The following is a 13,690-nucleotide window of genomic DNA, read 5'->3' as shown; positions in this document are numbered from 1 at the left end:
CCCTGGGCGGGGGGCTGGGGGGATGGTCCTCTGGTCCAGCTGCCCCCCAAGGCAGCGCACTGAGAACAGAGTCCCTGGGAGGGCCCTTTGCCGTCCTGACTCAGCCGGAGCGCGGGGCCATCGGGCCGTTGGCCTCGCTGGGCTTGGGGACCCAAGGGGCTCCGGGAAGTGGGGCAGGGCGCAGGCAGGGACGCAGCGTGGGGGGTGGGCAGGTCCAGAGCACCCCTCCCCTGAGCATTCCTGCCCCTTTGGAAACCGCAGACTTGTGTAGACAGTTCCCTCAGCAGTTGGCGAGGAGGCAGCTGTCTCTGAGCTGGCACATGGCGCCTGTGAACACAGTGGCAAAGAGTGACAGACAGCTGAGCTCAGCGTCACTCCGGGTCTATTTAATGCAGTCGGATCTGGACCAGCAGCCACTGCCAGGAAAGGAGTGTAGCCATCCTTTAGACTGTTCTTTAGTTAGAATTCTGCAGTCAAAAAAGGGAACCAACAGACACTGAAAGAATAATGGCGCTGGGTTGGCTTTGGGGCCGAGGCGGCCACTCCCTGCATTAGCTCCTGGGGTCCCCCGCAGGGCTGTCCTGCCGGCACCTGCCTGGCCTGGAGGGGCCAGCAGCCTCTGCGCTGTGAGCTCTGCCAGGGGCCAAGCAGCCTGCAGGAGCTCGTCTGCCACACCCTCGGGGGCTCTGTTTGGTGCGTTCCCACCGCCTGGCGGATGCATGCATGTCCCCTGTGGACCTGCGCAGGTGGCTGCCCCACCAGCGTTTGGCCTCGAGGAAGGTGGTAGCTCTGGGGCCTACAGGGCCCTGTCCCTCTGCCTCCTCCAGCCTAGGGCTCTTCAGGGGTGCCAGACCCCAGGCTTTGCATGTTGGCAGCCGGGAGGTGCGGGGTCGTGCACCCCAAGTCTGCACTGGAACCCTGGCCCAGGAGCAGATGAGGGGAGCCTCCAGGGAGCCAGGAGCCCTGGGACAGGCTGAGCTGAGGGAGGCAGAGCTGGTGAGGCAGTCACCCAGGCTGATGCCGGGCCCAGCGCCGTCCGCTGGGAGGCTGCGTAGCATGGGCTGGGGCTGCTGTCCGGACAGTAAACGAGGCGGGCGTGGCCTGTAAACGCACAGGACCAGGAAATCCGTGGACTCGGCTCAGGTGGGCTCATTTCCACAGGCAAGACTCAGACGGCGGCCCGGGCCCACCTGCTGTGTCCTGGGCTCTGGTTAGGCCCGGGGCTGCCCTGGCTCGCCCGTGGTGCCCGGGGGCCTGATAAATGGGTATGGGCCCCCGGCCTCACGCCCTGTCCACGGCCCTTTGCGCAGACCCAGCTGACGGTGATACAGAGACTCGACCTCGCCCTCCAGCGAGCCGTCCGGCTGGGCGAGCCCCGGGTCACCCACGTGGTGTGCAGCACGCAGTGGAACGCGTGCCTCCCTCTGCTGCAGCACAACCTGCGGCACCACCTGCGGAAGCCGCTGACCAACATCGCGGAGGCCCTGGAGACGGTGGACAGGTGGCTGGTTCCCCCCGGGAAAGGATGAAATCCCAAGGAGTGGGCACGAAGGGTGGCAGCGCCCAGGGCTCTTTGCAGACCTGCCCGCTGGAGAGGCCGGGAGGCCTTGGGGAGAGTGGGTCTGGAGGGCGGGGATGGGGGGGGCTGGGGCCATCGGAGGTGGAGCCTGGGGACAGCCTGGGGGCATGGGGGGCCGGCCCATCGGCGGTGGAGAGGGCTTCAGAGAGAGGGCTGAGGCATGAGGGTCCAGGCTGGGGCGATGGCAGCGGGCACAGCCCCATGGCACAGGCGCAGGAGGGGCGAGCTGGGGTGGGGGCCAGAGTCGTGAAGCCCTCCCATGTGCTCCTCAGTGTCTTCTGCTCTGTCCCCGACTGGGGTCACAGGATGACCCCACAGGCAAGGGCCATTAATCCGGCAGGCCGAGCAGACGCCTCCTCTCGTGGGGCAGATCAGCCCAGGGGGGCGGGGATTTGGGGTGTGGGCAGGAGGAGGGGCGGAGGGTCCCCCAGGAGGGTGCAGCAGCAGGGGGGGGCTGTGGGGGCCGGCCCTGCCCCCGCTCCGGCGATGAAATGAGGGCAGGTTTTGTCACCTCCGGGAGCCTAGGCAGGGGAGCCACAGCTGGTCATCAGCACGGGCGGGCGATGGGGGGGCCCAGGTCCTCTGGACCCTTCTTGTACTGGCCCTTGGGGTCTTGTCTGTGAAGTGACATCCGTCTTCAAGTCTGGGGTTTTCCCCCGTTTAAAACTAGTTTCCCAGAGTTCCTGTCATGGTACGGAGGTAGCAAACCCGACTAGGAACCATGAGGCTGTGGGTTCGATCCCTGGCCTCACTCGGTGGGTTAAGGATCCGGCGTTGCCATGAGCTGTGGTGTAGGTCGCCGATGTGGCCCGGATCCCGCGTTGCTGTGGCTGTGGTGTAGGCCGGCGGCTGTAGCTCCGACTCGACCCCTAACCAGGGAGCCTCCACATGCCTCAGGTGCGGCTCTAAAAAGACAAGAGAATGAAAAACAAAAGACACAGCAACGAGTCTCCCCTTGTGGAATCCATCCCGCGGGGCGTCTGAGGGCCCTGCTCCTGGCCGCCTGCCGTCCCTCCTGCACCCACGGCCCCAACCGGGTCCTCCAGGCCGTCGGTTATTCCACAGACCCTCTAATTCTTTCTCTCTCTCTTTGGTCCAGCATATATTTTTAAATTTTAATGACTTTCTCTTCCAAAGATATCCTTTTAGGTTTTTTCATGTTTGTCTGGTTTTTAAAGGTAATATCTTCTAGTTGCCTTCTTTTTCTCTGACGGTCCTTCTTCTAATTAACTTTATTGAGATATAATTGCATACGATCGAATGCACACATTTCACATGTCCTGTTTGCTGTGCTGTTTTTAAATCATGGGTAGGTGTTGAATGCTGTCCACCGTTTGTAATGCGTCTGTTAAAAAGGTCTGTAACACACCCAGCCAGTGCCCAGGAGGATGCAGGTTCGACCCCTGGCCTCGGTCGGAAGGTTAAGGGTCTGGTGCTGCCGCGCTGCAGGGTGGGTCGCAGACGTGTGGCTGTGGCTGTGGTGTAGACCAGCAGCTGCAGCTCCATTTTGACCCCTAGCCTGGGAACCTCCGTGTGCCGCAGAGGAAACCACAATAATAATTTTAAAAAAAGAAAAGCTGTGTGACTTTTTTCTTTTGTCCTCTAATGTGGTTAATTAGACGGCTCGATTTTTGGTTATGAAGCAACTTTGCCTTTTCCGCGTGGTCCTGACAGAGCAGTTTTTGTGTATTGCCCAGGTTTGTTTTCCTGGTGCGTTGCTAATATATTTTTTGTGGCACATTCATGAAGACATTGGCCTGTGGTTTTCTTCTTTTGTAGTATCTTTGTCAACTTTTTTTTTTTTTGCTATTTTTTTAATGGCCGCACCCACGGCATATGGGGGTTCCCAGGCTAGGGGTCTAATCAGAGTTACAGCTGCCAACCTACACCACAGCCACAGCAACGCCAGATTCAAGCCGAGTCTGTCTGCGACCTACACCCCAGCTCACGGCAACACTGGATCCTCAACCCACTGAGTGAGGCCAGGGATCGAACCTGCAACCTCACGGCTCCTCGTCGGGTTCGTTTCTGCTGTGCCCCGCCGGGAACTCCGTCTTGTCAACGCTGGACGCCAAGGTCACGCCGACTTCCCGGTGAAGTGGGAAGTGGGGGGATAGTCTCTGTCCTTTGCTCTAGTTGGAGCCGTGTGGGTGTTTTCTCTCTGAAATGTTCCTCTGGACTGGCTGGGTGCTCCCTTTTCATCCTTTCCACACTCACCCTCTGTGGACCTTGCCGTTTAAAGTGTGGAACGCAGCTCTGAAGAGCGGGTCTTGTCAACAGCATGTGGCTGGGTCTTTTCTCTTTGAATCGAGTGTGATAATCTCGGCCCTTTAATGGGAGGGTTCCGTCTCTTTGGGTTGAGTGTGAGTTTGAACTTGTCTGCAGTCTCTTAGACGCCGCTCTGTCCGGCGGCTGTTCTTCCCCTGCCTTCGCTGAGGTTAATTGCGTGTTTTACTGCCTCCATCAGCCTGCCTGTCCCTCTCCCCTTGGGCTGGGTGGGCGGGGGCTGCTGCAGGGCGAGGCCTGTCTAAGGGGGTGCCTCCCACCCGGCCTTTCCGTCTGTCCGTCCGCCCACTTTGTGTGGTGGTTGTCAGACCTTTTGCTTTTAACTGTGTTGTGAACGGTCTCTCACAGGGTTGTTGTGCTGCTTTTGAGCAGCCAGCGAGTTGAGGTTCTTTTCATTTACGAAAATTGCGGAGAAGAACGATAGTCTCTCCCGCTTGCCCGCTCCATCGCTGGTCCACAGGCGCTTTTTTCTTTTCCTGGATCCAAGCTTCCGTCTGCTGTTATTGCGGCCTGAAGAACTTGCTTCATTTTTTTCTCGTGATGCGTGGCTGCTGGTGATGAATTCTTCCGGCTTTTGTCGACCTGGAGGTGACTTTACCTGACCCTCGTCTTTGAAGAGCACTTTCCCTTTTCACTGGCTTCTGGGTTTGCAGTTCCTCCTTCGACACCTTGAAGAGGCTGTTTGTTTTCTTCTGGCCTCTGCAGTTGCTGCCAAGAAGCCAGGAGTCTTTGAGGCACGGTTCTCCCGTGTGCATTGAGTCTCCCCCTCCCTCCTGCTTTCAGGTTTGTATCTCTAACTTTTATTTTCTGCATTTTGATTGTGGTTTTCCTTGGAGCTTTTTAGAATGAAAGAAAAATCCTGCCTGGGATTAGCGGAGATACTCAGATATGGAAGATGATATTTTCTTCAGACTTGGGAAGCCACTGGCTGTTATTTCTTGCACTACGTTTCTGCCTCATTCTTGCTCTCCTTTGCGGCGGGTGCGGGGACGTGAGTCTGAACATCCAATACTGTCCGGCAGGCCCCAGGCTCTGCTCGTTTTAAACCCCCTTTCCCCTGCGTCCTTCTGATGGAGGATTTCTGTTCTGCTTTCAGGTTCACTGGCTCTTTCTCTGCCTTCTCCCATCTGCTGTTAAGCTCAGTTGGGCACTTTTCAGTTATTCCAGGTTTTAGCTCTAGCATTGCTTTTTTTTTTTTTTTTTTTTTTATCGTGTACTGAGATTCCCTGTTCTCTCATTAGCAATGTTTTCCTTCCATTTTTGGAATGTACTTATTTTTGCGTCGTAACGCTGCATTAAAGGATCTACCTGCTGGATCCAGCCTCTGGCGTCTTAGGTCCCGACTCTGGGTTACATTTTCCTGTTTCCTCTCAAGTCTAGTAGTTTTTACCTCACAGCGAGCATCTTGGAGGCTGTGGGTTCTGTGATCTTTGTTGCTGACCTTACGCCCTGCAGTTGCTGGCTGAGAGGCAGCTTTGTGTTTTGTTGGGTGTATCTCAGGACGGCCAGAGCAGGCTCGGCCTCCAGCCCTGTGGCACCTGTGATCTCAGCAGGCTCCACTGCAGGTGTTCTTTGGGTGGGCCCGGAGCAGCCTTCTTGCTGTGCATCTTCCTCCTGGGGAGCCAGCCCTGCGGCATCTCGGGGATGTCAGGACGCCAGTGAGCCCTGACCAGCCCATGCTGTGGCGGCCGGGCTGCAACTGCGGGTCTGGTACCCGGTTCCACTTCTCCAGCCTGGTGAGCCTTCCTGGGCCCTGAGCAGAGTCCTCCCTCCAGCCCCCTGCAGACTCCAGCTGCCGCGGCTCCGTGGGCCTCTGTTCACTGGTGCCATGTGGAAACATGGAGCCAGAGTTTGGGGTGAAATAGAGAAGAACAGCTTTATCGCTTTGCCAGGCAAAGTGCCCTGAGAACTGTGTCCGCCTAGAGGGTTGCTGAGTCTCACAGTGTTGAAGGGGCGTGGTCCGCTGGCGGGCATTCCTCTGATTGGTTGGTGGTGATGTAATCAGAAGTCAGCATCATCAACTTTCCGGTTCCAACCTGTCTGGGGGGTCTGTGTGCTTGTGGGCAGCGTACAGGTAACTTCTTCCACCTGGTGGGGGATTCGGTATCTGCAGAACGGCTCAAAGGGCGTGGCTCAGAATATTATCCAGAGCCCTCAAGAAAGAACTATAGGTCCTTGACTTTGTTGAGTGGCTAAACTATTATTATTTTGTCTTGATTGACTATTTTGCTTTCTGCATTTTTTTTTCACTTCTCTGATTAAACTTATTCTTTGGAGCTTGGGGAAGGCCCAGGAAGCTAAAGGTTTTCTACAGACAAGAGGCAGCCGGAGGACATGGGTGGGGTCTATTCTGGGAAGGTCTCCTAGGGTCCTGGGCGGCTGCAGGCCTGGTGCTCTGCCCGCTGTGGCCGGAACGTCCTCTCCAGGCAGCCAGCAACGCCCAGGCTCATTCCTGACCTTCCTTCTCAGGACAGCAGGCTTCTGCTGCCCAGAGCCTGGGACCTGAATCGGCTGCCTCGTGTGTTTCGTCCAGCTCAAGTGTGGCTGTGTGTGCCAGAGACTTGGTCACAGTTGGAAGCAGAAGTCACTCTGAAAATTACCCGTTTCTAAGCTCTTGCCGTTCTCTTGGCGGCAACGGGGTCTCTTATTCACACCCACTGTCTTCCACCCTCCGGGTGGCCTCCTCGAGCCAGTACTTGCCCGGTTGTTCCTGGGCAGGCTGCTCTGCTGTGTAGACCCCTCTGCCTGGGCAGTCAGTGTCTGCTTGCCTCAGCTGGCCCCTCAGGTGGGCCAGCCCTGGACGAGCCTCGCGTTATGGACTCAGGGTCAGGCCTCCTGGAGCCCGGGGTTTGGTGTGAGGCCGGCTCCCCTCTGCTGGCCTCCTCTTTGCTGCCCCGTTGCTGGCTGCAGTCCAGACTTCGAGGCGAGTCCGTGAACCTGGTTCCCTCCTGGGAGCACGGGCCTCGCCCTCGGCCTCAACCAGGGCCCCCTAGGGCGGGCATCAGTGCCCGCGACTCCCTCTGCCTGGAGCAGCAGAGCTCCTGCCCCTTGCCCTGGACCCTCTGCCTCCTCGGCCCCGAGTTGCAGCCTGTCGGGCAACACGTAGGCCTGGCCCGGCTGGGCGTCAGCTCAGGGTCCCGAAGAACTTTCTTTCGACCGTGTTTGTTGGGTTGGCAGCTGCTGTGTCTGTGGCCGTGACGTGGGGCTCTGCGTGCTGCTGCTGAAAAGGCTCTGAGGAGACTTGAGTTACAGTCTTACACGCGCGCGTCCAGCCCCACGTGGTTCCAGCAAAGGCAGCAGCAGTAGCAAGCGCCAGGCAGAGACGGTGGGCCCACAGGACATGGTGGCCGCACCGCACCGTGTGTGCCTTGGCCGAGGAGACGGGGACGCAGAGCAGAGCAGGGAGGGCCGCATCCCCCGAGACAGAGCCTGGGCCTCACGTTGTACATAACTTACTTGTTGGTGACGCCAAGAGCCCTCTAGGAACGCTGGGCCAGACGGCGCCAGCCCTGCAGCGCCCGTGGGCGTGAGGTCTCCTCTCGGCCCCGTGCAGGTCCCAGCAAGGCAGGGCGGGAGGCAGTGGAGCGCCAGGTGCCGGGAGGGCCCCGCGGGACGCTCCGCTGTCCCCCCAGCCTCTTGGTCCCGCTCCGCTGCCAAGTGCACATGGAGGTGGCGCACATCGAGGAGGACGCCGACCGCCTGGAGCCGGCCATGGAGCACCTGAGGAAGGCCATGCTGCTGGACAGCCTGGGCCTCTACCAGGACGGGCTCAGGACGGCCTTCAACCGCCTGCGCCTCTGCACCATGCTGTACCAGACCCCCGAGCGCGCCGAGGACAAGGCCACCATGGCCATCGAGCAGGTGCCCCCGGGACTCGGCCCTGCAGCCCCCGTGCCTGTGCCCGCGGAGGGCGGGGCCCCGCGGAGGCCGGGAGCACTCAGAAACGACGGCAGGCCCGCGGCTTTGGACGACAGGCCACGCACCTCACCCCCTGCCCCCACCCTTGCAGGCCAAGAAGGCCCTGGCCAAGGACAGCGTGCGCAAGAAGCGGGCCCTGCTGGTGAACGCGGGCCTGGCCCTGGCCCCCGACACCTTCCAGGTCGTGCTCGACAGCGAGAACGAGGCCAAAGGTGCGAGGGCTCTCCCTGCGGGTGCCACCCGGCCTCGCGCTGTCCAGGGCAGACCCCGACCCCATGCGTCTGAGCCTGCCCGGCCTTGACCTCTGCCCCACAGGCCCAGATGTGTGGGGTGCAGCCTCTGGAGGCAAGAGGGGGGTTCGCTCCCCACTCCTCGTGACGGCACCCTGCATGGCGCTCACACGCCACGAGGACAAACGTCCGAGCCCAGGGTGTCGGCAGGGCTGTCCCTCGTGGGCCGGAGGGAAGGGCCGCCCAGCCCAGCTCCTTGACTGGCATAGGCCCAGGTTCCTCGGGGCCCGTTTCCCTCTGCGACACCATCACACCCCCCCCCCCCACCATGGCTTCATTTTAACGTGGTTCTCCCTGGCCGGAGCCCTCCCTGAGTGCCACCATCTGAGGCCTGTAGTCAGGCCTCCTCCTGTCTCTGGGGTACGTCCTCACCTGTGCCACTGTCCCAGGTGTAAGGTGGGGGCCCCAGACTCCACGTGACCCCAGGTGTGTTGGCGCCTGTCCTCTGGGGTCCCTCCTGCCTGCTCCCGCTGGCAGCTTTCAGCCCCGGGGACCCCGCTGTCCACAGACAGGAGCCTGGGAGGGGGGGGGTCTGGGACGCTCTGTGGGAGGGAGCACAGCTCTGAGACGGCACCCTCAGTGGGCCAGCGCCTGGCACCCTCTCTGTCCCCTGCCCGTGCCTCGTCCTGTGTCGCCCTCGTCTGGGGCGTGGTGGTGCCTCCCTGTGTTTCCTTCTCGTCCCGACAGTCGCCCTGCACACGCCCGGGCCTCCTGGGTGCATTTCACGCAGTGAGGGCTCAGGCAGAGGGCCCGGCCGGGCCAGGGCTCCTGAAGGGGAAGGGCGGGGGGTGCAGGAGGCGCCTCCCTGCCCAGGCGCAACCAGCGGTGGGGGGACGGGGGTGGCAGGTAGGGGTGGGGCTGGTTCTGCCCACTGTGCACCTGGCACCCTCCCCACAAAGGCACTGTTAGTGCGGCCTAATTTCCATCAAAAGACCGAAAAAAAACAACGCCTGCGAGGCGCCACCCTCCACATCCAGAGCGCTGAGTGCTGGTGCCGTCAGCGCCCCATTTCGTCGCCCATCCCCAGTCTCCATTGGGAAGAGCCGTGGCCGCTTCACCCACCTGTTCGCCAAGGCGCGGCACCACTCCCTCAGCGTGGACAAGGCCGCCGGACACCTGCGGCGCCTGGGGAGCAGGAACGACAAGGAGAGGTGGGGGGACAGCGCTGCCCTTGCCCTCTCGCCCCCCCCACCCCCTCAGGGCAGCCCCCACAGGCCGTCCTGCGGCCTCGCATCTGGCCAGGTGGCTCCGGGAGGAGGCGCAGCGCGGAGGTCCCAGTTTCCAATGTCACCGCCACGTCTGCAGGATACAGATCTGGGCAGAGCTCGCCAAGGTGGCCCGGCAGCAGGGCGTGTGGGACGTGTGCCGTGCAGCCTGCCACTTCTGCCTGCTCTACGACAGTGTCAAGGTGAAGAAGCCGGCCAGGCTGAAGAGAGGTAGGCCCTCGGCCACACCTGGGCACCCCGCACCCGTGCCCCGGGGTCACCGTGGGGTTCTCGGGGGCCCCCCAGGGCAGGCGCTGCCTCCCCCCATCAGGACTGGGTCTGGGCACGAGTCCGGCATGCAGGTCCCTGGAGGAGGGAGGACTCGGGGACAGTGAGCACGTGGGGACATGCCGGGGGCGCCGGGGGCCCGGGACTGGGTGTGGAAGGTGGAGCGGGGGCTTCACACAAGCAAAACCAAGAGCCAGTTGCCAGGAATCAGCTGGAGGCTAGCTGTGGCCGCGCTGCCCTGGGGATACCTGGCTGCCCCTGCTCGGCCAAGTCTCACCTGGCAGAGACCCCTCCCGCCCTGGGCTGCCTGGCTTCCCTGACGCTCTGCTCTTTCCCAGGAAAGAAGAGGAAGGGCGGGGAGGGTGCCAGGCAGGACTCCCGGAACCACTCGGACGCCGCCCTGCAGAAGCAGATGTCCCCCAGCCTGCTGCGCACGGTCGCGGAGGTGGGGTTCATTAGCGCCGAGGTGCGTCCCTCAGGTGGCCGCAGCCCCCGCGGCTGCCGCTCTGCATGGCCGTGCGCCGACCCGCCAAGACTTGATCCTAAGGCTCCGCCCAGAGTCCTTCAGTGAGCTGCAGCTTAGGGAAAATTTCCTAGCTTCTTGGGAGCTTTTCTGGGAGAAAACTGTAAATCAAGGAGTTCCCGTTGTGGCTCAGTGGGTTAAGAACCTTACATAGTAGCCATGAGGATGTGGGTTCAGTCCCTGGCCTTGCTCAGTGGGTTGAGGATCTGGCGTTGCCACAAGCTGCAGCGTAGGTCCCAGATGCAGCTGGGTCCTGCGTTGCTGTGGCTGTGGTGTAGGCCAGCAGCTGCAGCTCTGATGCAGCCTCCAGTCTGAGAACCTCCACATGCCACAGGTGCAGCTCTAAAAAGGAAAGAAAAAAACATATACATAAATCAAAAAGGTGTCGTGATGTGTGTGGATGCACGTCTCCCTTGGAAATCCTGTCTGAAGTGTGAACCCACAGTGACACGGGTCCTGCAGGCCGAGTGTTACTGGATTTGGGGTGCCGTGTGCCGCGGAGAAGGTGCAAAGAGAAGCGTCTCCCTCAGAGGCGGCTGAAGGCTCCTGGGGACCAGCCCCACAGGGCCTCGACCTGGGGTCACCACTGCCCCCCACAGTGGGCACGTAGAGACCCAAGGGCCAGCCAGGTGACTCAGCTGGGTCCCAGCTGGCCCTGGGACCCGTGCATCTGCACGTGGTGGTGGCTTTGGTGGCATTTCGTAACTTCAGAATTCTTGGGGTCACTTGGGCCTGTCACCTGGTCAGAACACACACAGATATGTTCTTTGAGGGGCTGCCATGCATCTCTGAGTGCCAGGCCCGCGCCATTAGTTGGGGGCAGGGTGACCCTGGAGCTGGTGGGACAGTGGTGTCCTTGGTGCCCGGTGGCCCAGCCAGGCTACAGCGCTTCTCTGCAGGGACCGGGATGTGGCCAGGCACTTGCTCGTGTTAAGAGGTGATGTTTCTATCCCAAGGTGGCGCTTGGGTTGTGCTCTCGAAGGGGACAGCGCTTACGGGGAGGGGGAGGTGACAGCTTGGGTATGCCACAGGGTTTCCCTACCTTGCGCCTGGCTGCACGTTCCCGCCTGGCGCCGGGTCAGTGCTCCCGTGACCTCTCTGCGACTCCCTCTGCAGGCCACCGTCCACCTGCTGCAGTCGGAGGGTGTGCAGCTGAATGACCGCCCCACGCCCCCCAAGGACCTGAGCCAGCACCCAGTGGGCTACGTGCCTGAGCGCCCGGAGGACAACGCGGAGTGGGTCGTGTACCGGTAGGCGGGCCGCGTGGATGCAGGCCGGTCGCCTGGGGAGCGAAGCCAGGAGCTCGGGGCTGGGCCAGACCGGAAGGCAAGGGATGTGACCGGCCGTCCCAAGTATTTTGCTGGCTCAGACCGTGGTTCGTTGTCGCTGGTCTTGCTCGTCACGAGTGAGACGGGATGCGAGGGGCTGTGTTCGCAGAGCGAGGGGCAGGGAAGGGGCAGCGCCTCTGTTTGCCCCAAGAAAAAGCTGCAGCCGACGGGCTGTGACGATGGCAACGGCCCCGGAAAGTGAGGACGGGAAGGGCCCGCGGAGCCGCCTGGAGACCCGGCCGCGTGCGTGTTGGTCGTGGAAGCCAGGTGCTGTGTGGACGGTAACGGCTTTCAGCAGCTTTTTCACCTAAAGTTAAGTGTTAAAAAGTGAACGAGGTGGTGAGCGGCTCCCCCGCGGCCGGGTCCCAGGCGCGACACGGCCGGCTCCCCGCCAAGCGCCGAGAAGAGCCTCCTTTCCCGTGGCTGCACCGAGGGCCAGGCTCCTGCTCCCACCGGCGGAGGAGGCAGAGGAAGAGGCCCGACTCTGCGGAGCACGTCTGTCTGGGTGCCTTCAGGTCGCCCCCAGACTGGGCAGAGCGCCGCCCGGGGCCTCCCTTGGGGCGGCCGCCGCCGCTCCTGTGGGGCCCAAGGCACGTCTGAGCCCCGCTCTCGTACAGCCCAGCGGCTAAGAGAGGCGGTGACATGTTTTGAGCCTGTGAAATGAAAGAGTGGAAAACACACCACCGACTTCACGTCGTTCCCAGAGCCCAGGGTGCTCGGTGTCTGGCCCTTTACGGAAAGGTTTGCTGAGCCCCGGTCTGTGGCCAGCAGGTCCCGCGCGTCCACGTGGAGGAGGGCAGCCTGTGTGCCGTGGGGCCCGGGGAGACCGGGCACAGTGGGCCCAGGGGTGGACAGCAGCCTGCAGCTCTGTCATCAGACAGGGAGGGCTGGGCAGGTCCGGGCCCTTCAGCGCCTCGGCGGGCACCCCCGGCAGGGGCATCATTCTGAGCCCTGGGCCCCACAGCCAGCCTCGCGCTGGCGTCCTCCGTGCCGGTTTGGGAGGGCCTTGTTTCGGCGGGGGGCCTGACGGCGTGCCCCCTGCAGGACCTGGATAGAGAGCCTGTCGCAGCACGCCATGAACAGCTGGCTGCGCTCGGCTGAGATCGGACACGAGCTGCGAGAAGCGTGGATCGTGCACAACGCCGTGGTCTACGTCCTCAACCACAACCAGCACCTCATCATGGCTGGGCGGCAGAGGGAGCTCGTGGACCCCTTGTACCACCTCCTGGGCCTTGTCAAGGCCACGGGCCACAGCGGGTGGGTGAGCCTGCCGGGCGCTGCGTGCACTCCTGGCTCCATCCTGCTGCTGCCAGAGACCTCGGGTTCGGGCAGGTGCTGTGGGGTCCTCACACGTGTGTCCCCAGGGGTGCTGTCCTTCCGGATACATGGGGCCACCATCGCCCTGCGCCTGGGGTCACAGGGCCTCGTTTACTAGCTCTGCACCCCAAGCGACGCAGTCAGCATCTCTGAGCGCCAGGGCGGCCTGAGGGATCAAGGAGGCGCTCGGGAGACCCCCCTTCCCCGGGCCCCACGCAGCCCCACAGGGTCAGCGCAGGGCCCCCCACCTGCGGCCTCTGTTCTCCACAGAGGGATTCGGAGAAAGCTTTTGTCTGAGGCCCGAGTCCTGTAGGAAAAGAGACAGAAGCCGACCTCAGCCTGGTCTGGGGAGGGCTGAACGCTGGGGTCTGGGGTCTTCTCATCTCAGGCACGGGCGCTCAGGAGAGACCCATCTCGCACCACCTCTGTCACCAGTGGGGAAACGTCAGGCTGGGTCAGGTTTGCCCAACTAGGAAGACTTCTGGAAGCCCTCTTTGTGTTTTTTGTCGCTTTGGCTTTTAGTCTGAACACAGATTTAAATGTTTCATATCACGAGGGTGGAAAGGCTGGCGTGAGTCAGGACGCGGCACCGGCGACTTCTGAGCTGTGCAGAGTGGGAACTGGGCCGGGGCGGGGCGGGGGGGTTGCCCAGCATGACCTCGCCTCTGGTCCTTGGGCGCACGGCCGGGGGCAGGGGACCCCAGGAGGTGCTGGGTCACAGCACCCCCTCGGCGGGCACCTGTGTCTGTCCTAGACACAGATGAGACTGTATCTGACCGTTTTCAGTGTTTTGGCACCGAAACATTTAGGGGAGAAGCAGGGAGGTTCTGCTTCAAGTCCACTCCACCTGCTGCCCAGCAGAGGGCCTGCTGGGCGCCCAGGCATGGTGGCCAGTGGCCTTTCTGTCCGGGCCCCACAAGACTCCCTGAGGGTGGCACGGGTGTCGCCCTTGGCGT

The 13,690-nt window shown here is 61.9% G+C and overlaps 1 protein-coding gene across 24 annotated transcripts in view; it reads left to right on the top strand.

The window, feature by feature from the left end:
* Nucleotides 1-13,690, top strand: part of CFAP46 (cilia and flagella associated protein 46) — an 88,717-nt gene that overhangs the window by 15,215 nt on the left and 59,812 nt on the right. For 22 of the 24 annotated variants that reach the window (XR_007132113.1, XR_007132114.1, XM_047759436.1 and 19 more), the window contains 8 exons: nt 1,311-1,501; nt 7,498-7,726; nt 7,875-7,995; nt 9,101-9,224; nt 9,379-9,509; nt 9,905-10,032; nt 11,206-11,339; nt 12,462-12,674. Coding sequence is in view for 22 of the 24 variants with exons in the window: in XM_047759436.1 (XP_047615392.1) it covers nt 1,311-1,501; nt 7,498-7,726; nt 7,875-7,995; nt 9,101-9,224; nt 9,379-9,509; nt 9,905-10,032; nt 11,206-11,339; nt 12,462-12,674 (1,271 nt within the window). In the remaining 2 variants the exon portion in view is untranslated. The other 2 variants (XM_047759433.1, XM_047759453.1) reach the window with 2 other exon arrangements.

The sequence above is a fragment of the Phacochoerus africanus genome, chromosome 15 (genome assembly GCF_016906955.1).
Source record: "Phacochoerus africanus isolate WHEZ1 chromosome 15, ROS_Pafr_v1, whole genome shotgun sequence".
NCBI classification, from domain to species: domain Eukaryota; kingdom Metazoa; phylum Chordata; class Mammalia; order Artiodactyla; family Suidae; genus Phacochoerus; species Phacochoerus africanus.
The sequence above is the reverse complement of the archived record's forward strand: the minus strand, read 5'-3'. Positions and strand labels throughout refer to the sequence as shown.